This window comes from Ascidiella aspersa, chromosome 7 (genome assembly GCF_963924565.1).
Source record: "Ascidiella aspersa chromosome 7, kaAscAspe10.2, whole genome shotgun sequence".
NCBI lineage: Eukaryota > Metazoa > Chordata > Ascidiacea > Phlebobranchia > Ascidiidae > Ascidiella > Ascidiella aspersa.
In genome coordinates this window covers 30,156,631-30,181,393 of record NC_139453.1, presented here as the reverse complement: position 1 = coordinate 30,181,393, position 24,763 = coordinate 30,156,631, and the positions used below count along the sequence as shown (strand labels likewise).

Here is a 24,763-nt window from a genome sequence, read left to right as displayed (position 1 = left end):
CAGGCAGTTCAGTGCTAAAACAGCAGTCCCCAAACGCTGATTTTAGAACGGTTAATGCATAAACAGTGGCACATACCAGTGGATGACAGACTAGTAACGCCCATTCGCCCATTTTCTTTCCGTAATGTTTTAGTTGCCATTTAAGGGTTTCTCTTCACACTGTCGTTTTCTTTTTAGGGTTCTCCTGAAGTGATATCTTCAGACAATTGCAGCGTTGATTTTTTGTGGGAAACCAGTCGGGCGTGTCGACCTTCCGAGTATGATGCGACAAAGGAAGTTCGATGTTACGCTTACGACAGCGAACACGAAAAGCGCGATCTCAGCAGTCTTGTGAAACGGGTTAGCTAAAAAATTGTATTTAAAATTGGTTTAAAATATATACCAGGATGGCCTAACTAGGATTTGGGTTCGAGCAAGGCCAGGCTAAAAAAACCTCTACTGGCTAAATTTTTCAGCTTGGCTTGTACTACAATCCTGATAAGGTCTCCTGATTTTAGTCATTGTCTTTAGTAAGGCTCCATAACATTGTTATGAATATGCCATATTAATTGATCAGTACTCATTCAGCATGGCTGACAACAGTATGATGGTCTGCAATTTGAAACAAATATTTTAATTGTTAAAAAAATTATTTCAACAAGTTTTTATAAAGTGCATCCGTTATAGCTTGATCATGGTTGCCACAATTTTTTTGAATCTTGAAAAGTCTTTAAATAGATTGTTGTTTGGAAAGCTGTGTTATTCCAAAAGTCTTTGAAAAGTCTTTAAATTTATGTCCAGCTTAAGCTATGCATTTAGAAAGTTTAATTAAAATCAATTAAAATAAAATTTTTGGGTTGACCATGACATTTATACTGTTATGTTTGTGAATGATATTCAAAGAAATATAAAGCCATTCAATTTTAGGCTTTGAAAAACGTATAATTTTTTTTGAAAATCTTTAAATGTCTTTGAATTTTTTTTTATACAATTGTCTGGCAACTTTGTTTATGTTGTATTTCATACTAATTATTTAGGTTGGAGGATACCATGTCATTGATCCGTCCACAACAAGTTGGACACAAACTACCGACGGGATTTACATCAACGTTTGTCGTGATATTAAAACAGTTTCGGGAGATTCAATGAATTCCATCTTGCACAATTGTCCACCGGGGGCAGCAGCATGCCTAGTGGTAGGAGATCACTCGTATTCGCTCGGAGAACCAACAACCGCAGTGAACTTAACAAGTGGAAACAGGTTAGGTTGATTTGCTCAATTATCTATTTATGGTTATCAGTTTGAAAACACTGTTGATTCTTTGGTTAAGGGTACAGTTTTGTTGTTCAAAAATAATGAATACTTATTAAATTATCAATATAAAACAATTAGTTAAATATATATAATGCTTGTGTTTGTTTATTTGGAAGTCATTCTATTAGGATATTTAAAAATTTAAACTTTATAAATAGTTTTGCAACTCAATGCACAGATTTGCTTGCTTTATAATGTCTTCAATATTAGTGTTTTAAATGTTTTAAGCTTATATCTTGGTAGACAGTGTTGATTAACCAATTCTGTGGCATTAACATAGTGTTGATGTGTGCCTGAATATTATATGCTAGTTGCAAAACACAGCCACTAATATACCAGGATTTAATTGCTTATGTTCTTTGTTAGCTTTGTAATAAATCACACCAACATTCAGCATCTAACTGCTAAACCATTTATAGCCTTTAGTTGTGCTTATGTTCACACTAGTTTGACTGAAGAGATATATTCTCACCTCGACTTATTTACTTCTGCCAACGGTGCTTTCTAAAGTTAATTATTTAAAACAAAATATAACTGTTGTTTGAATTTTGCCCAACAAATTCCTGATTTTAAGGTTCCTTAATAAATAAATGTATAAATATTTAACAGTATCTATAACTAAAGCATACTGGACTAAATTCATTAAGGAGAGATATTTGTTTGGTGTTGAACGCAAAAATTCTGATTTATAATTTGATTCTTTGTGGTTGTAAAAGTTTGGACAATAATAGTTTTGTATTTATCCTTTTTTTGAAGCCACTTTTGAAAGCTTTTATTTTGAAATACTGAATTGTTATTTTTTAGTAGGTATTTCTTTAAAACATAGCAGCAGAAGGTAAAGTAAGCAACCCTAACATTCTTACACACCTGGGAATTAATTGATTTTTTTTTCTAAATTGAAATAACTAAACTGAAAATATTTTGCCTGCATTTGAGTCAAAGAGTTAACTTCCAATTTGTAATTCTCAAACCTCTTTGTGTTTAAGAGTGTTTATTAAATGTGTGGTTTTAAAATATAGTTTAGAGTAGACAGACAAACTCTTTTACCTAAAAAAATCTCATTTGTGTGAGCTGTTTTCAGGGTGCGTTTAGGAAGGTAATATATTAATATGTATAGGTATATGGCTTAATCTTTATCAGTACTACTTCAGAAGGGTTACATCACAGTATATACAGGAGTTTTGAAATGATTTCTAGGATTTTCTCCCTGGGTATTTCATAGCAAAGATTTGCAAACAAGCCATATATGTTTCGTAAAACTAAGAGTTCCTTGCTGTGTATTTTCCAGACTTGTTCTTCATTACGAGGCCAAAGCAGGCGACACAAAACCAACGGAATGTTCGTCGTTCACTCCACAAGTTATCATCACTTTTGTGTGCCCTGGAAACACAAGGGGTGGAAGCAAGTAAGTTGACTTAAAGTTTGAGAAAAGTTGTGTTTTTCATACCAAAAGTTTGTGTCTTAACAACTTTAAAATCTCCTGAAAGCTTAAACATTTGTCAAATTGCACTTGATTATTTTTCAACTTATTTTTTTTAATGTTGGGCAGTTATGGCAATTAATCTTAATCATCATTTATGTTATTGTAATTTTTTAACAATTTCTATTTGTAGAGAACTTTACATGACTGATATTATAACAAAAACATTAACACTTTAAGTTTATAAATTAAGGCAAAGGTTCTCAATTGTTGTATATATACTCTATTGCGGTAATGAAATACTTGCATATATTAGAATCCGCTGACATTTGCATTTAAGTTTGATATTACAAAAAAAACTGCAATGATTTTCTTAAACAAACAAATAAATAAACTGATTTTCATGTACGAATACTAGTGAAAATAGTTAGAATTGCTTACCCTATTCTAGTGTTTCTCAACCTAAACTTAAATATAAAAGCAAAGCTTTGAGAATCCAATTTTCTTGAGCCTTGACTAAACTTTTTGCAAGCGAACAAATTATACATCAATAAATTTGTAATAAATACGAGCCACGCCTTCATATTATTTCTGCAGTTTTCTTAAATTTAGAGAAGTCTTGCACAGAATTAATCTACAAATGTCAACTACTGCAGTTATCACCCCAGCCAAATTAAATTTGACCCAATTTTGGGTTGCGATTCATAGATTAAGAAACACTGCCCCATACTGATGGTTTTGATCTCTACCTTACAGGGCTCCGATCATAACGAGTGCATTGAACTGCCAGTACACCATCGAGTGGTGGACGGAAGCGGCGTGTCCGGCAAGTTTTGTGACGAGTAAAACTTGCGGCCTTGACAATCAACAACACGGAATCGAAATAGATTTAAGTCCTCTTCAATCTGCAACCAAATGTAAGTGTTTTTTGTAATATGTTTCTTAAGATAATAATAAAGGGGTTCTTCTGACAAATATTGTGTTTAGCGCCGACGTTTCGATAACCTATACAGGTAATCTTCTTCAGGGCGTTTCTGAAGGATTTTGCTTAACAATTTTGTGTCAAAAAATTTTATTTTTGATTGTGTAAATTATGTAACGGTCAAAGATATAAAAGATTTCTAAAAATACTGCAATTGTGACTTTGCCTGTGGTGCACATACTTTTTTTTCAGGTAAGGAAATTGTGTTGTCCTAATACTATATGAAAGTAACACTTTTGAGATGTGTTAGGTTGGTGTGGATCCATTAATAAGTAGTTGTCTTTGTCATGTAGTATAATAAGGGTGAAGAAACAAAAAAAAATTTTATTTAATCTTTTAGTAACATGTCTGTTCTAATCTAATTCTAACTATTTCTTTAATAAAGCAAAATTCAGTAGATAAAATTGGGTCTTGCAAATGGTGTTTGGTAATCAACCGATGTGTTAATTCATAAATAATTTAGAGTTAAGGAACTAAGCTGTTTTCCATACAATGGTAGGCAAAATCAGATGTAGAAAATGACTGAAAAATATTTTAAATAAGCATTTAAAACATTGTCACAAGAACTACCTTGTCACTTTTTGTTCACAAACTGCAGAATAGTCTATCAGACAATATTTTTACAGTGTTGCACTGAATATGTGTTAATATGCATATAAATATTGTCTGACCTGAATTGCTAGCTTTCCTAGGCTGCTCTGTTGTTGTGACAAGCAGTGATGAGGTAGTTTGTGCTGTTACCGATCGGGGATCGAGGTTGACATTTATCTTGCAAGGGTAAAGGTGATTTCCAATATCACATATATCCAACATAACAAAACACACTTTTTAACCTTTTTGAATAGTGTTTCATTTATTTAAAGCCATAACTATGGCAAAAATTTGCTGTTTACATTTTAAAGCCAGATTTATGTCATAGGTTTTGGCCCTTATGTGATTTTAATGGCTTTCTAACCACAATAAAATTACCTTAATATTTTTGCAGATAACTTAAAGACAGGAGATAGCGATGGGACAGAATATCTGCTTAATGTTTGCGGAAACATCCACACAACTTGTGGCACAACTTCAAGTCAAAGTACAGCTATGTGCCAGATCACAAGTAAGTTAAAACTATTTTCTGAAATTTGGATTAAATGAAACGATGGAGCTTGGTCCATCTGACTCGGTTAAAATAGGAAATATATGTTACTTATAAAGGAAAAAGACAAAACAAACAACAATATAAATTATAAATTTAAAATGACAAAAATCGCCCAGGTTAAAAAGTTTTTTTTTTGTTATTTCACAGATAGACGGGCTTGATAATTGCTCAAGTTTTTTGCTTTATTGCATTTTATGTTTTGCTAAACAAATGTTAGTTACTGGTTTAGTTGCTTTTAATGCTCTTTTTAATATGTCTAAGATTGTGAAACATTTTATAACAGATTTCTTCTTTTATATTATCCAGAGTCATACTCCACGGGATACAGGGGTGGTTTGTCAACTGGATACCAAGTTCAATATTTGGACGACCAGCTTTCAATAACTTACAAGAATGGAGACAGGTGTCATAGCAACGGCCTGCGTAGAACTACTGTTATCGTGTTTCACTGCAATCGAACTGCTGGTAAACTACTGTGTTTTTAATCGTTTTGAATCAACATTTATTTTTCACATCTATATACTTTTTATTTTTAAATAAGTTTAACAGCGGTAAAAATATTTAAAGCCTTTTTTTAGGTCAGTTTTTCTTAAAATTGCTTCCCCAAGGTTGAAAACACTGTTTTTAGGTATTTTTTAGATTTTTTGCAAAATTTAAACCGTATTTTATTGTTTTTCTGTAGGTTTGGGAAAACCCACTTTTAACCACGAACTTCATTGCACTTACTACTTTGACTGGGAGACCGTCAACGCTTGTGTCTACCAACCTGTTTGTCACATCACTGATGATAAAGGTCAAATATTTGACCTTTCATCCCTATCTAAAGTGCAAGGTATGTTGTAAGTTTTTGTCATAATGACAACTAATATTGCTTAGCAATACATTTTGGGTTTGCTTAACATTTCTTTGCTAATAATCTGTTGGTGTGAATTTTGGTCTCATACTCAAGATCTACATTATGCCTCTATAATGTTTTTGAATAGTAATAGTTAGCCTTTTTATGTTTTTCAGTTTTAGGTAATTGACTAAATTGAATTTTCTTTTTTTTTTCCTAAACAAAAGTTATGCGAATTTGTGTAACAAGTCAAATCTATTCAACTTTGGCATAGTTTAGTCATTTCATAGGTTTTATTAGTTTTTATTATTTAAAACATAACCAGGTAATCCAGCTGCTTAAAAATGGTTTACGCATTCAATGAGACATTTGATGGAGTTATATTTGTGTCCAAATTGGTTATTGTTAGAATTACATGTTTTTGTTGTAACCTAAACTTCCTTATAATATATAGCCAATATACATTTTTTTCAGTTAATTTTTTACTTGTGTTTTACGGACACTAATAAACAGTAATCTTATCTTATAAAGTTTGAAGAATAATGTTGGAAGTTGTAGTTAAACGTAGTAAGAATATCAAAGCCCATACAGAAGTAGTCAGCATTTTTTGAACGTTTCGTATAAATCTTTATTCATTTTCAACATAGTAAATGTTCAAAATGATACCTACTTCTGTATGGGCTTTGTCTTATAAACTTGTGGAATAAATGGTTTGTTTGAATTTCCAGGAACTGATTATGAAAACTGGGAAGCATTGACTGCCGGTGAACATTCAATCAATAAAACCCGATATTTCATCAACGTCTGTGGGTAAGCCAACCACATATGCTTTACATGGTTAAGATAAACTAGTGCTTCATTTCTTCCACTCAATAGCTTTTACCGGTGTTAGCGTTCTTATATATTTTATTAAAATTTTATATTGTTGTTTGTATTTGGTTTTACTTTTTTATTTTTTTATTTTTATTAGAAAACTAATAGGCCACTTTAAGACAATTAATATGTCACTGCATTTAATTTTACTGCAGTATTCTGCTTGAAATACGTTCCTGATTATCGTAAATTATTTTTTGGTAGACAACATATATGAATTTAGCATGACACAGTTCAGTTATCATGAAACAAAGTGAAAATTTTCCCTTTTGATGATAACCTGCTACTAAACTCTGTTCTCTTCATGCACTCTGCATAATTAATCGCAAAAATTTACATATTTAAGCATTTTCGTATATTTTTTAGCGAGGTGCTTCGTGATAGAGTGACCTCACCGTGCCCACCGGGGGCAGCAGTGTGCAGTTTGGAGACCGACGGACATTTTTCTTTCGGATCATTTAAACACTTCAATCTGACAAGACAGGTAACTACTACAGTGCAATTATATTATTGCTGTTTATTTTGTAGTCACAATATTTTCTTTAATTATGTTTTGTCATTTAAAGGTAGCGTAAGGTATTAAGTTACTCGAACCACTTGTGCGTTTACGTTATATATCAAGCCTATTAAAACTAGGGGTTGCCCAACAAGTATATTTAACTTATTTCAACTTTTGTAATATAAAAAACATAATTAAATATTGGGTAAATTGTGGTTTAGCAGAAAAAAACTGATTATACGATGTTGAAAATGTTAAAAACAACGCTAAAATGGAAATTAACAGGGAAAAACATATGCTTTTATTAATATGGATGGCAAAATAAATTAACTACAAACTACATTACTTTACCCAACCATTTAGTTATTAAAAATGTTACATTTTAAGAGAAATCAATATACGCTTTCTGTCTTTGATGTGCAAATTTCCCAACTAACACAAAACACAATTCTTAAATAAGTTGCACATTACAAGAAATGGCTGTAGAACGCAAAAAATAAAATTATCTCTGTTAAAACAAAAGGTTACAGAAGTTTAATTAAACTATAATAAGTTGCAGAATAAAATGAATTAAAAGCTGCTTGATGAAAATAATCTTTTGTATTTATTCAACAACTTAACATGGGCAAGAATTTGCCTAATTATTTGTTGTCTACAAGTCACACCATTTAATAAAGTTTTTGTTATTAATTCTCATGTGAAAACCATAACAATGATAATAATGTGTTGTGATATGGTGGTTTCCATTTCAGAGCAACAAGTTGATTTTGTTTTACTCGGATGGCGATAAATGTGGAACTTCGTCAAAAAGTACAGTTATCACGCTCTACTGCAAACCAGGTATAATAATACAATGCCCAAATAACAATACAATGCAATATACAGGGTGGTGATGTATTACACTGCTATTGTTCTGCAATTGTGTAAATTGCGACTCATAGAACATATATTCCTTGTTCCAGTTACGTTATTTTTGAAACCGTATAGAATCTATACTTACTATAGATGTTATATTTATGAGTTCTATAAATGCCTTACTTTTTATATTATAAATTTTTGAGAAATCTATCGCTACTTTTAGACAAACTTAATTTTACAATTTTTATTTTTTGAACCCTATGATGTTGCTTAAAGAGATACATTACATATTTTAACTTTTAAATATTAAGATAACTTGGCCTAATAATAATCACGCCAATTCTATTTTGTTGCATCAAAAATAAATGTAACATAATTATAAAATTGCTGAATGCCTTCCATTCTGAGCAATTTTTGCAGAGACAATATAAAAAACAAAACAAACGACAATTAACGTGTTTTTATTTATTAATTTTAATAATTGAGTTTATTGAATTCAATTAAAGCTTATATATTTTATTCAAGACATTTTGTATGAGAAGATCATCCAACTAATTTTATTAGTCAAGTCAAGTCACTTAATTAAATAAAAATAATATCTTTGTTTAGCAAACCTTCACATTCCAATACAGTTTGCATTTCATCCGTACAGGTGATTTGGAAGGCAGTCCGGTGATGAGGTACCTTTCTTCCGATGGGTGCCAACTACACCTGACGTGGTACACTGCTGCCGCTTGCCCATTGAAAGCTGTTACTGGCGATAAGTGTGTTGTGTCCGACGAGGATTCTGGACTGACCTTTGACCTTCGAAGGCTGACTAGGACAGCAACTCAAAACATGTACAAGGTATGGAAATTTTGTTTGGTTAAATTTCATGTTTCTCTTTTCTCATCATGTTATTATCTAAAGTTTGCCAGTGTTATTCGTGGTTAGTACTTTGTAAAAAATCATCACTTTTAGTAAGATATTAGATAATATATAGTTTTTACTAAATCTGTCAAATGTATTTAAGGAATATATTGTAAATTTGATTTATAAAAAATCTGCAAAAATAAAAATGGTAAAACTGTAAAATTTTGTTTTCAAACAATATTCTGTTCATTTTATTTTTAACATAACCAGTTTTCATTTTTATTCAGGTTACCACAGGTCAGTATGACTACTACCTGAACGTTTGTGGCAAGTTGTCACACACCGGAACGGCATGTGACGGTGCCACTGGCAACCCTGCCACTTGCCAGGTAGAAAAGGCAGGGTCACACCACTTCATCACTGGACAAATGTCAGGTAAATTAAACAGCTTTCTAAAGTTTATACATTTCAGATTCGTAGTTTTCATTTTTTTCAGTGCTTATAATTGGACATATGATCGGTAACAAAAAAATATATTTATTTCAACTTATTTTATATTAAATTAATTCCAGTTATTTGACTTTGTATTTTCAGTTGATTATGGCTTGCTTCTGATTTGATGTGTAAACAAACAACAGACAAAAAACCTAAATATGGCATAAAAAATATTTTTTGCTGTTTAAAACAAGTTGTATTGGTAAGACTTCACACAGAATTTTTTTAAAAAGGCAGAGTTATACTTTTTTTTCATTATTACATAAAAGATTGCTTTTCAAAGATGCTTTTATATAAAAAAAAATTATGTTGGCATACAAGTATCAGTTTTATCTGAAATTATTTAAGCCAATACTTTTATGTTGTACACTTTTTTATTTTTTAGAAGTGGCTATTCACCCGGACACAAAATTAGCTCAAATTGACATATCACTAACGGATATATGAACCTCCTGAGTCTATTTACCGGACTAAGAAAGAAATTGAAATCCATTTCCGTAAAAAGCATTGAAATTATGCAAAGCTCCGGAATTAAATTTAATACTACCACCACCTAAACCCTAGCCCCAAACATAACCCAAGTCAATAACTAATCACTAGCGAGTGCGATTTTAAAGAACGATCCGGTCAAATAGCCTATATGCACCTCCTGAGGCTATTTACCCGGCTAACGAAGTGATTTAAAGCACGATAAAACCTAAAAACCCCAGCCCTAACCCAAATCAATAAATAATCTTCTATTGGTATAAGCGTAAAATAGAGATGCGGTCAAATAGCCACTTCCTATTTATTTTTCCTTCCTGCAGAAACCCTTACCTACTACAACGGCTTCATCAAACTTTTGTACACGGACGGCGATTCTTACAGGAGCCACCTTTTCAACCGATCCACACAAATATCATTCCTGTGCGACACCAAGGCTGGGGCGGGGAACCCCCAGTTCGTTAGTGAATCTAACCACACGTATTTGTTTAGCTGGTGAGTGGCGATGAAAAGGGTCGGTGTTCTAGCTTTTGGTAAAAGGTTGTTGTCCTTAGCTTTAAAATAGTTGTTCTGATGATGCGGTAATGGAATGTTATTAAATAAAAATCACTGGAGTTATCTTACTGTTATCGTAGCCAATAAAATCAAAGAGCTGGTTTAAAAGGCAGTATTTAAAATGTGCCAAAAATATGAAAACAAAACAGTTTGATTATATTGACTACCAGTACCATGTTTGAATATTTGAACCACAAATATACTTTATAACAACAACAACTTGTACTTTAGAAAATATGCTTAATGTTGTCCAGGTACACATCATACGTTTGCCCAGCTGCATCGGTACAGTGCATGGTTACTGACCAATCGACAGGTGACCAGTATGACCTGTCAAGTCTGGCCAAATCTGAGGACGATGAAGATGCCAACTGGTCGGTGATGAGCGATGGAACTAATGTAAGTTCACATTTTATTCCAATAAAATGAATGTTTTCTGCGTGGCTTAGGTGTAGGGACGTTCTAAAACATCGTATAGCAGCTTATACTCAATGTGGTAGTTTCAGTTCTTATCCGATACTACGGTGGTTTTCTAATTCACTGAATTATAACGAAATGGAACTAATGTAAGTATTGCTCCATTCTTATTTACTGCTTGACGGCCTGTCACTGACCGGGTGTCGCACTGAAGTTAGATTATTATTTATTATCCAGTATGGCCGTGTGTCGCGAACGCCAACACTATGCTCTATTTGTAGCACAGCGGCTTGCGCGTACAATAGCTTGCTTTCTTATAAAACCAAATACAGTGTACCACACCACGCTCAAAACAAGACTTTCCAGGTGAATGTATGCCCACACATTATTCTAATAATTGGAATAAATGTTTATCTGTGGGGCTTATTTTTGGAAAACTTAAGTCTTTCACAGTATTATTTGCGTCATAAAATCGTTGCTCAAGTGGCTTTTCCGGCCATTTCAGTCCAATATCTCGGTAGTCGGTGTCCGCCCTCCAATAATCCAGCCACGAAGCCAGTCGGACCACTGGAAAGCTGAAACAAGCTGAAAGCAACTAATCCCTAACCTCCCCCGAACTGACTGAATTACACGTTGGCCGCTCAATCACTTTGTAATTACGCGCTGAAGGCCAGCCAAGCGCTGCGCGATTTAATGATTTGTAGCTTCGTGTTTGTGGTGAAATGTTCCGATACTACGGTGGCATCGGTGCTGATCTGACAACAAATTACTCACAGCATTCCACCCCTGTTTTGTGATTCAACCTGTTTATTACGTTGAATATAAATTTTTGAGAAAATATTAAATTAAATTCGAAAATAAATGGGCTTCGTCATTTTTTTGCTATCTTGTCGAATCGCGTCATTTTTTGCCCAAAAGATTCGGTTAAGGAATAAAATACTAAGTTTCAGACATCCCGGTTAAGAGCAAACAGTCGTGTGCCAAAAAGCGGCGCTCAAACGTCGATGCCATATCACATAATTTTATATTATCCCACGGGTTTAGGTTTCAATCCGATGTACAATTACTTCCTATTTGGTTTTAGTATGCCGTCGGTCTTAATGCTATGGTATTATAGGCAACACCGCTGTAGACATTGTTCCTTTGTAGATCTTACTGTGCCCCACCTATCTTCCATGTTGCTTAAAACTTATTATACAGTATATATACCTCAACACCCTGGTGTGCACATTTCATTGCTACTAACAACTTTCTTCTCAGGGGAAAACCAAGTACTACCTGAACATATGCCGTCCAGTTAACGAGGTTGAGGGTTCGAATCCCGCTCAAGGAGGTTGCGACGCTTTGGCTGGTGCTTGTGAAACTTCGATCTCAGCAGATGGAACGGTGAGAAAATAGCACCAAAGTGTTTATTACTTTACCTAAATTTGAATTATAAAGCCAAATATTTCTAAAGAATTGCCTTCCGCGTTTTATGAGTCAGCATTGAATGCATAGTAGTCGGAACGTCTTACTATAGATAATGTCATTGCACTTATTTAACATATTTAGCTTTGTTGTTCATATCCAAGCTACTTTACAGACCAATGTATAGTTTACCCACCCAATTATTATTATTGTTCTGTTTTATTTCAATTCAGTAGCTGGAAAGTATGACATATTTCCATCTGATTATTGTTTAATTAGAAGAATAAATAAAACCGAACCGATGTAATGCTAATATGTTAAAAAGCTTGGAAAAGCTCAATTGACTTTAAACGTTCATTTTATTACCATTTTTCAATAAAATTACCTGGGTAAAAAAACACTGCGTTCATTCGTAAACCACGAGTATAAAGCAGATTTTTTTGGTATGGGACGAGTACCGATAAAACTACTTTCATCGGGTATCTGTACCGATCCGATATTATCGGACATTCCCAGTTATGTATCGCTATTCGTAATTTACTTGGTGAAAAGTATTTTACATAAGTGTTTCGAATTGGCATAAATAGCACTCTAGTATCGGGCTAGTACCACGACCTAACATTATCTTATCGTACACTTCACTTCCCCTCTAGGAAACAATCAGCGCCGCGAGCTTGGGTCAACCCGGTTCCGCTCCAGTGATCACAGGTAAAGGTGACCTTACGTTGACCTACAGCGGGGGAAGTCCCTGTACCGAGGACGGGCACGCCGGGAACTTTTCGACCAAAATCCACCTCGTCTGTACCAAGGGAGCATTGTCAAGCTCGCCAAGGTATAAGTTGCATGAGTTTAAAGTTATGATATCCTATATATATTTTAATAATTTATATTGGCTCTGTTTGTATCAAGGAAGCTTTGGGCTTATTCCGATTTATACGTTATTACAACTATTAGAGGTATTAGTGCTATTTTGGTTTTATTTCGACGTTGATGTTGTTGTGTTTCGGCTCTATAGCAGAAGTCTCTTTTTTACTTTGACATGTTAATAAATATCGCCCGAATAGGTTATCGAAACGCCGGTACATTTAACAAAAAAAAAAATTTGCCGAAAGAACAATTTTACGATGCTTGGCAGCAACAGGATATTCTCTTATGAAGCAATGCTCTGCAAAATCTTGTCATGATTTTAATACATTTTGTGGTTTAATAATGTCATCTGGCTTCTAGATTTATTATTCGACGAATACTCCTATCAATAAAACTACCATTCACTGTTTTTCAGGTTTCTGTCGAAGACTGCTTGCACAGTTTCATTCATGTGGAACACGGAGGCCGCTTGCGCAATCGTGTCAAGCTCGGGCGTCCACAACAATACCGATTGTGAGGTCACAGGCCGCAACTCTGGCTACACCTTTAACTTGCAGCCCCTCATCAAACCAGCAAACCAACCGTACGTCGCAAAGGGAAATCTAGGCGATTTGTACGAGGTTTGTGGACCTTGTGATTTCGTATTTTTTTAACACTGTTAACCAACTTGCGAAGCAATATTAAAGCAATATTTGTGCTTCTACTTCTTGCATTTTAATTGCTTTCATTTCTACTTTGACCTGATGAAGTACGGTTGTGCAAAAGCTTATCAATATTGAAAAACCATTTGTTTTTAAAGAGTGAAACCTAATTACCATATATAGAATTATACAAATACGGCTATTACAAGAAATATTAAGATCTTTATTAAAATAAATTGTGTCAGCTGTAAAGTTTCTACCACTTTTTCATACACCTTTGCAAGTGTCATGCAATGCAATCTGTATCAACAGAAAAGCTGATGCACTCTTGAAAAGGGGTGGTAACAGCATACGTCGTTTTTTATATGTCATATATTCCTTATGTTGCAAAACAAAAAAAAGTAAAGGCCACCTTGTTACGTTTTAACGAATTTATGTTCAGGAAACAATAAAAAGTAATTTTATTAGTTTAAGGCAGGCCTGTCTGACAATAAAATGTCTCCGCGTTTCACAACCACATATACAGCAGTTTGTGTCATTAAATATTGTTTTAATATGAAAAATCAACCAACGTTCGTAATAATAATCACAAGTAGTTTAGTAGTCAGAGTTTTTGTGATGTAATTAGTTTGAATATTCATTCAAGTGCCGAAGTTGTGTTGCCGTGTTTTACTTTATTTATTCTTCTGTATCAGCTGAACGTTTGCGGAGCAGTGACGTCATGCTTCGTAATGGGTCACAACAACGTTGCAGGGTGTAGGAAGAGGGGTCAGGTGTTCACCCAACAAGTGGGGGGCCATTCTGCACCCACGTATTCCGACGATGGGGTGTTGGCAATCAAGTACCAGACTTTTGACAGGTGAAATAAAATCACATTACCTAAAGATGATACATAACAATGTTGAAAATGAATAAAGAGTTATTCGAAACGTTCAAAATGCCACCTACTTGTGTATGGGCTTTGCTATTCTTATTACGTCTTGCTACAACCTCCAACCATTATGCTCCAAAATAAACATTTATTAAAAAAAAAAACAAACGTTGATATTTTGCAAGGTATATTTTTAGGAAGAGTGTTAAATAGTGGCAGTGTATACAACACAATTAAAAAAGAGTCATTTGGTTAATAAATATTTTTTGTATAAAACCAATTTACTTGCCTTTTCGTGAAACTTAAATTACTCTTAGTATAATAGCGATAAAATCGCGTAATAGCGATACAATCGCGTTATGTGTATTCACATTCATTAGATATTAATTTTTCCCTTCGTTTTCCAGGGTAATGCAAGACAAGTTCGTTTTTTACCAAATCACGTTCGTTTGCAACCGCAAGGTGGTGGCAGGAACTCCTAGTTTCTCAGCAATCGACGGAAACATCGTCAGGTTCGATTTCCAAACATCGCTTGCTTGCCCACCTGAACCTGTGGACTGCCTTGTCACCGGTAAGCTTAGTGAAATAGCATTATACCGTGGGTTCCGAACGGTTTACTTGAACAACAACTAGCCTTGTTACCAGTAAGCTCGATAATATTTGGGTTGTTCACTGTACAGTTAGGCTGTATGTGTGTATGGAAAGTTAAACTGGGATTCGTCTGATACTTGATGTTTAATTTCGATACCGCTTCCCAATATTTTTGACACAATATTTTTGATTTGATCGGATAGCAAATGACGTCATTACTACGTTTAAACAAGCGGATACGATAAAATTGAAACGTTTCAAGGTAATTTTTCCAGGTTTGATTAAAAGTGTTTTTAAAACTAACCATAACTTATTTCTTTATTCGAATTAATCAAGCGAATGCTCAATAAACAAAAATATGAACTTCACACTAATCAATTATTAACAAGTTTCCATTAGTTGATCTAAATTATCTAAATGCTTTAAAAAAATGTTTATTTTCCAATGTCAAGATTAAGTTTTACCTCTAAACTTTTAATTTTCCAGATGACGTAGGCAACCAGTATGACCTTTCACCCCTTTCAAGAGCCACCCAAGCGTGGCAAGTTATTGATGACGTCAGACACCAAACTTTCCACCTCAGTGTTTGCCGACCGCTACCCCCCGTCGATAATTGCTCGGGTACGTTTATGGGATATCAAGTAATAGCCGATGCGATACCAAAATGATATAGCTATTTTATTTATGATTTGTGAATAAACACACTTTTTACAATCAAATACAATAACCTTAAATACTTGATATAAGTCTAGCGATTTACGTTAAATAAGAGGTGGGTAGAACTGTTTGCAAAATGGAGTGGTTAAAACTCTTTTTCGTGGAATAAACCTAGTATAAATTAACACTTCAAAAGTCCCACCCTGTTAATCCTTGTCAGGCTCATCGCTACAATTACAGCATCTGCAACAGATACCTTAAGGTTCATTAAATATGATTCTATTTATCTTTATATACAGCAGTGGTTCACAACCTCTTTTGATCACGAATTTTTAAAAAAATTATCAAGCTAACGCTTAGACTTAGAGTATTGATAATTTTTAAAAAGTACATTAATAAATACTAACTAACTTTGATATCGTAGTCATAATAAAACAAAAAGTGCTTTAGTTTGCATTTCACAACGAAAAAAGTCCTCCTTATTTCCAGCGCATTTACGGACCCCCATGGACACCTGTAGCGAATCTCTGATTTATAGCCACTTAATTTCATCAAATCTTAGTTGAAACCCATTGACACATGCTATATACACATTAGGGTTGTTAAAAAAAATACTTTTTTGTCAAATTTCAGTGGGGATCCCCTGGAATTGTTAGGTTGCGTCTGAAAACCCCACAAACCAAATCTAAGCACTTTCGATTCAGTATTAACTATGCTACGTCAATTTGAAAATTCAGATTTAGGCTAAAATTTTGGAAAAAAAATAATTTAACCTCCCCTAGAAAAAAAAATGTTTCAACTTTTTTACATTGCTTTGCAATTGAATATCTATGAATAAACCTGTTTTACAGTAAAAAGTGAGTAGTCATTGTATAAATGTTTAATTTTAACAACATTTGTTAGGCTGTTTTATACAAAAATGGCTTATAGACACCTCTTATATTCAGGCACCGGCATGGGAGCTTGTATGGTTGAACAATCGGGCAAAGGTCATAACCTCGGGCTCGTCCAATCAAATCCCGTTGCCGTTAGCAACAGTGGGCTCGACTCGGCAGTTAGCATCACTTATTCTGGAGGTGATATTTGCGTCAATGACACAAAACGAAGATATTCAACAAGGTGGGGTGCTCGGTTAACTTAACACCCAAAAACTTGATTTCAAGCCTTTTGATAATCTTAAGTTTACAAAAAAATAATTAACTTTTGTTTAGTTTAGAAAACATTTTATAAAATCACAGCGTTAAATAAGATAACAATGCATAAAAGTGAAATGCCACAACTAAACGTTCTGTGTATGTTCTTACTGTACAAAGGCCTTGCTTCTAATTGTATCTTAAATTAATCCTGATTAAATGCTTGTCCAAATTAACTTTTTGCCTTTGTTTTGACGTTAAAATTTTTGAATGCTTAAAGTCAGTTTTTCTTTAAGACAATGCTTTGCACGTAAAACTGTAAATCGCAATACTACGGTTTAGCCTAATCAATATATGTGCCTGTACTTAGAATATTGCAACAATATTATCTTACAATTGTAAAATTGTTCATCCGGCAAAGTTTTAATAAAGTACCAACGTTTCGACCACCTATTCGGGCAATCTTTTTCAAGGCAATATAATTGCAACTATAGACGAAAAAGTATATACAAGGAAAAAATTGAGAAAATAATTATTCTTATACCTCATACCAATTTGTTATGTTTACATAACGCAAAATAAACTCAACAAAAGTCTCTAACTTAACTGATTTTAACTCCATTAATTTTCTCAGGATTTTGTTCCAATGCTCTCAAGACGAGGGTACTTCCCCGGTCCTGCAACCGACATCTGACCCCTGTGATTATTTGTTTGTGTGGAGCACCCCTGTCGCTTGTCCTGTCACAAAGGTCACCGGAGGTCATTGTCAGGTCACCGAGCCACTCTACAACATCAACTTTGACCTTTCACCTCTGACCCAGAGCACGGATTACAATATTCCAGCAAGTGAGTTCGATTTTAAGGACGAAATTTAAGCTGTGTGTTGGTCAAAACAACTTATAGTTTGGTATACTACGCACGGATCTGTGATGTAGCTTAAAAATGAATGTCAGAGCCAAAAATGTCGAGTAAATCGACATCATCTTGACAAAGACGATTCGATGCGAGCTTGTATCATCATCATGACTTAGATTTGCTGATTGTCATGCTATAAACATACATATGTTTTGTACTTTTCGTAGTATTGCCTTAAAGGGCTTTGGTAATGTTTCTATTTTCCATTTAAGTTATTGAGTCGTGTCGTTAATCACTTTATTTTTTTAATTGCTATGCTAATTTGGATAATAATATTAAATACGCGATTCTTGAATTAACAATGAAATTAATCCACTTCTTTTACCTATAAAAAGGGCCTTTAATGACGTAAATTAAGTTAACCAACTGAGTTTTGTTATCCTTTAAAATTTTTAGTAGGTTTTGTTATACTTTAGTAGCGCTTAAGACAGGTACGATTCCCATTCACTTTATCATCAAACACTCAACCGCAAGTGTTTTGTTTCAGATAACGAGTGGAACTTTACTGTCAATATCTGCTCACCTCTCAAGCAAGCCACGGGCGCTTGTGAGGATTCGGGATCTTGTCAGGTGGCTTACAACGCTCTACTGCTTCACGCACTAGAAAATAGAAAATATATACATTTGTTCACCAGAAAACATACTTGTCAAATATATAATTGCGTCGTATGGCGATTTAATTCAATTAAATTAGGAATACGAAAAAATGCTGTAATTGTTTTTTATTCTATTTTATTTTATAGTTCAAACTTTTTTATGGGTAAATATTTTTTAACCGTTTGTGGGTAATAAAGCAACATTTTGTAACATTATAAAGTCCAAGTGGCGTGACATAGAATCAATAACACCCTGGTTTGTGAAAATATAATTAACCAACTTATAATCGATAAATTAAGACGTTTGGAAAATCGTTGGTAGTTCGCGTATCCATTAAATACGTTTGTTTCAAGTCTGTCTGTATGTTGCTCCCAGGTTGCAACTTCTGGCAGTTTAATGCACAATTCTGGGAGTCCAAGTTCTAACTTAACTTACGAAGACGGTGTCATCACTCTACAGTACCTGCATGGTAAATATGTTAATTTGGTTCTAGCCCGTAGAGACCAATATCTATATCTTCCATCATTATTAAACGATTTTATTGTTGAGGCTACTTGCTGAACAAACAATATCTTTTAGGCGAATTTTTTTCATAGTTTAATTTGAAATTTCAATTACTTTTTTTGTTGGTTGAAACCTGTTGTTTCCATAAATTGTTTAGGTTGAGTAAAAACGCAACATTTACCAATGTGTTATATCATTGTTGGAGCTTGTTTTAGAATATGGAGCAATTTTGATTACATTTTTTCGGTTTAATTTTTGGTTCAAAAGCGCTGATGCTGGGGCTATTTATTTAGAAATATCAATTGTAAAAATTATCGGCCGGCAAAATAGTTAGGCCATAATAAAGATTTTCTTTATGGGTTATCGAAACTTCCGTAAATCTAATAAAAAAATGTGGCCGAAAGATCAATTTTACAATTTATACAATGCCTGGCAGCAAAATTATATTTATTTGGAAATAACATTGAAATTAGGCAACTTTATTTGTTCATCTTTGAATGTGAAATTTGCAACGGTAAGTTTTTATTTTAGATATCAATAAAGCAACTTTTTCGGCTAAAATGACTTAAGTGAAAAGGTTTTTTAAATTATTACAGGATTTTAAAGAGGAAAACAAAAAAATATTAAACACACGGTAATAAAATCTGTGTGTAATAAAGTTTAAATGAAAAAAATCGAGAGATTAAAATACAATTTAAGTTTAAACTTTTACTAGGTGAATGCTGAAGCTATTTATTGGAAAACGTATTAAAATGGGCAACTTTATTGATTAATATTTTAAAGGTGAAACATGTCACGGTAAGTTTGAACGTTCCACAACGTTCCGCTTCACTTGCGACCACGAGGATTACCAGATGACCTCTAACGGAAAGCCGACCTTCATCAACGAAACGGATGACTGCACGTACATCTTTGATTGGCCGACAGCCCGGGCGTGCCCACCAATCAAAATCGTCGGATGCACAGCACAGTAAGACTGGCATTTAATCGCAGTATTTGGACTTTTATTGTATAAGGCATATTTCCTTTTGCTCTTTGATTTAAGCATTCCTTAAATTATATAGTTTGGAAAAACTGCAACTTTTTTTATTTTTAGCCAATCCTAATTAAAACTAGTAACTTTCAAGTTTTTCTTTCAGCTATTAAAGCGATGCAACCTTTATTGTGAATTCATTCGTTGATAAATAATAGTTTGCCATGATTAATTTAGGTCATTTGGTAATAAATTTACCAAAAAGGCAAACTAGCGAGAAATATTATTTAAAAAATTGTAACTAAAAATATTTTCAACAATTAACCGAAATCTTCCTGAACATATTTTTGCATATTATTTCCAAAGCCGCCATATAACCATTGAGCTTCATTTTACATTAAAAATAAACCATTTTACTTGTAGAATAATGTTGTTTTAACTGCGTTAATCCCTAGACACAAGGTGAGCACTATGACCATTATCATTCTGACCTTTCTATAACATTTCACCCCTTATGCATAACATTCTCCATGACTGTTTTTAAACATTTTTTCTTGCATAAAAAACATTTGTACGCCGATATACTTAACAAGTTCACCATGCAGCTAGAGTCTTTATTTTTTACCAAATAGAAACAATTTTAATAAATAAAAATTATGTTGTTTAAACTGTTTTCTTCCCTAGACACAACTTGGGCGAGCAGTATGACCTTTCACCCCTGTCACTATCACACACTAACTACGAGGCGTCGACACGTGGCGACACTGGAGGGCGATCTTACTACATCAACGTGTGTCGATCTCTGCTTCACCAACAGGGGGTAACTTGCCCACCTAACTCTGCAGCCTGCATGAAGAAGGGAAAAAAGTAAGTGGATTGATTAAACACACCGAAAGCCATCGCAGACTCATCGAATCTATTGATCTATGATGCAAGCAGAGCAGACTAGAAAAACAACTAGCCTGCAGTGAGGTTCGAACTCACGACCTCCGGTCAAGCCGGGACCGTCGCTCTACCAACTGAGCTATGCAGGCTCAGAAGGGAACGAGTCGAGAAACAACCATACGCCAATGCTTGCTCAATTTGTTAGTACAACAACCTCATTGAAGGGGATTCACAGTACCATATCATTTATTCAATGAAACATTCGCACATATGTGTGTTAATACCTGAGATCTAGCCCTTCGAAGCTTCTTTTTGACCAACGACTACGACTTACGTATAATTAGTACACCGAAAGCCATCGCAGACTCACCAAATCTATTGATCTATGATGCAAGCAGAGCAGACTAGAAAAACAACTAGCCTGCAGTGAGGTTCGAACTCACGACCTCCGGTCAAGCAAATAGCTCAGTTGGTAGAGCGACGGTCCCGGCTTGACCGGAGGTCGTGAGTTCGAACCTCACTGCAGGCTAGTTGTTTTTCTAGTCTGCTCTGCTTGCATCATAGATCAATAGATTTGGTGAGTCTGCGATGGCTTTCGGTGTACTAATTATACGTAAACGTAGTCGTTGGTCAAAAAGCAGCTTCGAAGGGCTAGATCTCACATATTAACACACATATGTGTGAATGTTTCATTGAATGGATTGATTAAATTCAGCACTTAAATTTATGTTTCGCGACCAATTTGCTGAGATTAAAAAAAATTAGTAAGAAACTTAGCTTGTATAACAAGACCCATCGACCATCTTAAATAAGATTGATATTTCCAGCGATAAGAAGGACGTTTCACTTTTTATCAGTGGATATCGATTACATGGCAGTCAGCAAGTAGATTTGTGAGGCTAACTTGTAAATATTCACAAATACTTAACCATCCATAACTTTCTAGGCTCGTTAGTCTTGGCACAGCCTAATTCTGGTAACTATAAAAGTAAAAACACAAATTTCAATAAAAATACCACAGCCTTTATATTGGATAAAATCGTCATTTCTCTGTTTATAGATTATAATGACTTTAGTATTTTTGTTGAAATTACTAAAAAAAACGTGTATTGTGCCAAAAAAACATAAATAATCACCAATACTTTACCATCCTTAAATTTCCAGGTTCGTTAGTCTTGGCACAGTTACCAATGGACCTCATTTCAACGGTGACACACTCCGACTGACCTACGATGGAGGTGACCAGTGCGCGACTGACCACACAAGGAACTACTCGACAGTAGTGACCTTCCAGTGCAAGCAGGACGCTGCAGTGGACACAACTCCAGTAGTGGTCAGTACAGAGGAGACTTGTGTCGTCCAGATGTTGTGGGTCACCAAGGCAGCTTGTACACTTGGAAGCCAGAAACCTTCAGTTCCTGTGAGCGACCAGAAACCTTGCACTGTGCTTAGTCCCTCTACTGGTAAGTTGGTAAAAAAAGTTTTTTTGGGTACACTAAGTGCAGATCTGTAATGTAGCTTGTTAATAAATTGCAAAGCCAAAAAGGTCGAGTAGATCGACATCGTATTGATAAAGACGTTTCGATATGAGCTTGTATCATCTTCAGTTGATGTGACTGAGAAGCACATTAAGCATCACTTATAAGAGATGGGACGCAATTGATATCAGTCTGAGTTTTGAAAGTTGGAGCATTATTTAGCTAGGAAGTTTTTTTTCTCGCGTTTCTCGATTTATTATGCGCTTCGCACGACCTAATTCACATTTTGGCGTTCCAATTTTTTTGAACCATTTTTATGTTTGCTTAGTAAAAATTTTAAATAGAAGGATTTTTAAAATTAAAATTCAATCAACTCCTTTGAGCGATGGTGAACCTTGCACTGTGCTCAGTCCTTCTACTGGTAAGTTGCCGTATTTGCAGTTAAAATTTTTCTTTTTCTATTATTGTACTCTAAGATTTGCCGAGTGCGTTTACCTCAGAAATTAGGTTTTCCCCTCTTTAGGGCCACAAGCATAGCTTATTTGTGTTATTACCCAGTTAACCCAAAATTTGTCAGTTTTACTTTAAATGCTTCTCTTATGACGTTATTTGTAAAACTTTTTAAATCGTGAGCAACAGGGTTTATAGAGCCAACGATAGGGAGCCATGATTCATAACAGGTTATAAACCACTGACCAAGAGACATACCATAAATGCGAACAAGTTTGTAATCAGCGCCACGGTTATAATATCACGCTCAGCGATAAAACGGCTTATTTTGGAGCACTGAAATAAAAAATATGACAAATAGGTGTATTCCACTCTTTAAAGTTTGACATTTTGCGTTAAAATGCCTTACTCGTTTTTTTCTTCTGTGCTTTTATTTTGGTCATTCAGTCATTTTTTTATGCTGTTTGAAATATTTTTTGTTAGCTGTAAAACGTATAGTCGTTCCGTTGGAGGCAAAATACAAGTATTTTTTATCTGCTGCACATTTATTTAATTAGAGCTTTCTTAACTTAATCCAAATATGCCTTTATAGCTTACCTATTCCCCAATGTATTTTGCAGGTCACATGTTCAACCTGTCCAGTATGACGAGCGCAACTTACTACGATGTTAGTGCAGAGGACGGTCGCTATTTTCACATCAACGTGTGCCAGAAGAACATAGACACAAGCTGCCCTGATGGCACAGGTACCAAGCGATGTGAATATAGCGGTGGCTGCAGAGTTTTGCTCAAAGCACAGGAGTTTTTGTAGATCTGGCAAGATTTTTTTTTGCAAACGAGTATGGGATTTACGCCTAGTGCAGAAATAAAATTATATGTTTACTACTAACCCTTAATTTAAAAATAAAACAAAAGCTCAGTAACAACAATAGATTTTCGATATATGTTCTAGGTTTTATTTTATTAAAACTCCTACCAAATCCCCATGTAATGTGTCCTAAAGTCTATTACTAGATTCTGTGCATTTTTTAAGGTATATGAAATTTTTATTCGAAGATTTCTCAAAGCAAACCACTGATTAGAACGTGTTATCTAGTCTTGCTTGTAAACCAGCTAGGGTTGAGACTTGAGACTTCGTTTTTAAGTGATTGCCTCCAGAGTAATAATTTGCTTTAAACACGGAGAATTGAATATGTAGCAAACTTGTTTTACAAGAAAAACGTTTTACGAAATGCTGTGTTGGACCGGTCCGAGTATCGTATTTGATGGGATGATATTATAGGACATTCTTACCAACCGTATTTACAAGCATCCCAACTAGAGTTTTTAATTCGCCAATTCAAGAAAAGAGAAATTACTGATTTAGAAGAAAAAAAACAAGGATAAACCTTTTGTTAAGTTTTGTTAAGCTCTTTCGTTCCACTTTGCAAGAAATAAATGAAACTAACTCATTTAAGTAAAAGTGAAAAAAAAATGTTACCAGTTTATTAATTTTAGTGTTTTGTTTTACTTCTCATGTAAAAACTCTGTTAGCAAAACAAGAAAACAGTATTTTTCACCATTATATTAAAGTTCTTCCTAATTTTTTAACAGGTAGCTGCTATGGTCAGCATCGCACCGGCCCGTTCTCGTCTGCTGGAAAAATATCAAACAAGCTCATGTACACTAGAGGCGCTCTTGCGCTGGAGTATTCAGATGGGGCGGTGTGTCCTGCCAACAATAAATACAAGTGAGTGTTTTGATCTGGGTTGGTACAACAACTAAAAATGCCCTAGACTCTATTCCTTGCTGTAAATTTTTGTTTTTCTTGCATTTATGCAGTGTAATGTAGCATCTATGTTATTTTTTGAAAAACATATCACTTTTGTGAATCGTAACTTAACGCGAAACCTTGATTTATATAACAAAATCTTTGTTATTGCTCCAGTTGGAGGCATTTTCTTTTCAGACTAATTTAAAATTTTATACTTTTATAAATTTTTGAACGAATCATAGTAATTTTCTGCACACATAAGCCTTAATTTGACTGAATATTAACATTCATAAATGTGAATATAATATATTCATTATTTTTTTAAATGTCTGAT

At 34.3% G+C, this 24,763-nt stretch overlaps 1 protein-coding gene and 1 non-coding gene across 2 annotated transcripts in view; one reads left to right on the top strand and one right to left on the bottom strand.

The window, feature by feature from the left end:
* The window catches only part of LOC146138900 (cation-independent mannose-6-phosphate receptor-like), a 40,288-nt gene that overhangs the window by 3,077 nt on the left and 12,448 nt on the right, over window positions 1-24,763 (top strand). Inside the window, exons 4-32 of the mRNA XM_083393206.1 lie at window positions 178-339; window positions 1,017-1,240; window positions 2,583-2,699; window positions 3,471-3,631; window positions 4,682-4,798; window positions 5,147-5,305; window positions 5,523-5,672; window positions 6,404-6,485; window positions 6,915-7,032; window positions 7,800-7,887; window positions 8,558-8,751; window positions 9,045-9,192; window positions 10,059-10,230; window positions 10,545-10,689; window positions 11,968-12,093; window positions 12,768-12,946; window positions 13,397-13,601; window positions 14,318-14,481; window positions 14,901-15,064; window positions 15,571-15,705; window positions 16,689-16,860; window positions 17,509-17,720; window positions 18,277-18,359; window positions 18,762-18,855; window positions 19,674-19,860; window positions 20,548-20,730; window positions 21,913-22,211; window positions 23,297-23,422; window positions 24,270-24,405. Coding sequence (XP_083249332.1) covers window positions 178-339; window positions 1,017-1,240; window positions 2,583-2,699; window positions 3,471-3,631; window positions 4,682-4,798; window positions 5,147-5,305; window positions 5,523-5,672; window positions 6,404-6,485; window positions 6,915-7,032; window positions 7,800-7,887; window positions 8,558-8,751; window positions 9,045-9,192; window positions 10,059-10,230; window positions 10,545-10,689; window positions 11,968-12,093; window positions 12,768-12,946; window positions 13,397-13,601; window positions 14,318-14,481; window positions 14,901-15,064; window positions 15,571-15,705; window positions 16,689-16,860; window positions 17,509-17,720; window positions 18,277-18,359; window positions 18,762-18,855; window positions 19,674-19,860; window positions 20,548-20,730; window positions 21,913-22,211; window positions 23,297-23,422; window positions 24,270-24,405 — 4,502 coding nt within the window. The remainder of the gene's footprint in view (window positions 1-177; window positions 340-1,016; window positions 1,241-2,582; window positions 2,700-3,470; window positions 3,632-4,681; window positions 4,799-5,146; window positions 5,306-5,522; window positions 5,673-6,403; window positions 6,486-6,914; window positions 7,033-7,799; window positions 7,888-8,557; window positions 8,752-9,044; window positions 9,193-10,058; window positions 10,231-10,544; window positions 10,690-11,967; window positions 12,094-12,767; window positions 12,947-13,396; window positions 13,602-14,317; window positions 14,482-14,900; window positions 15,065-15,570; window positions 15,706-16,688; window positions 16,861-17,508; window positions 17,721-18,276; window positions 18,360-18,761; window positions 18,856-19,673; window positions 19,861-20,547; window positions 20,731-21,912; window positions 22,212-23,296; window positions 23,423-24,269; window positions 24,406-24,763) is intronic.
* On the bottom strand, window positions 20,823-20,897 carry Trnaa-ggc (transfer RNA alanine (anticodon GGC)). The gene has a single exon. It is a non-coding gene; the product is annotated as a tRNA-Ala (tRNA).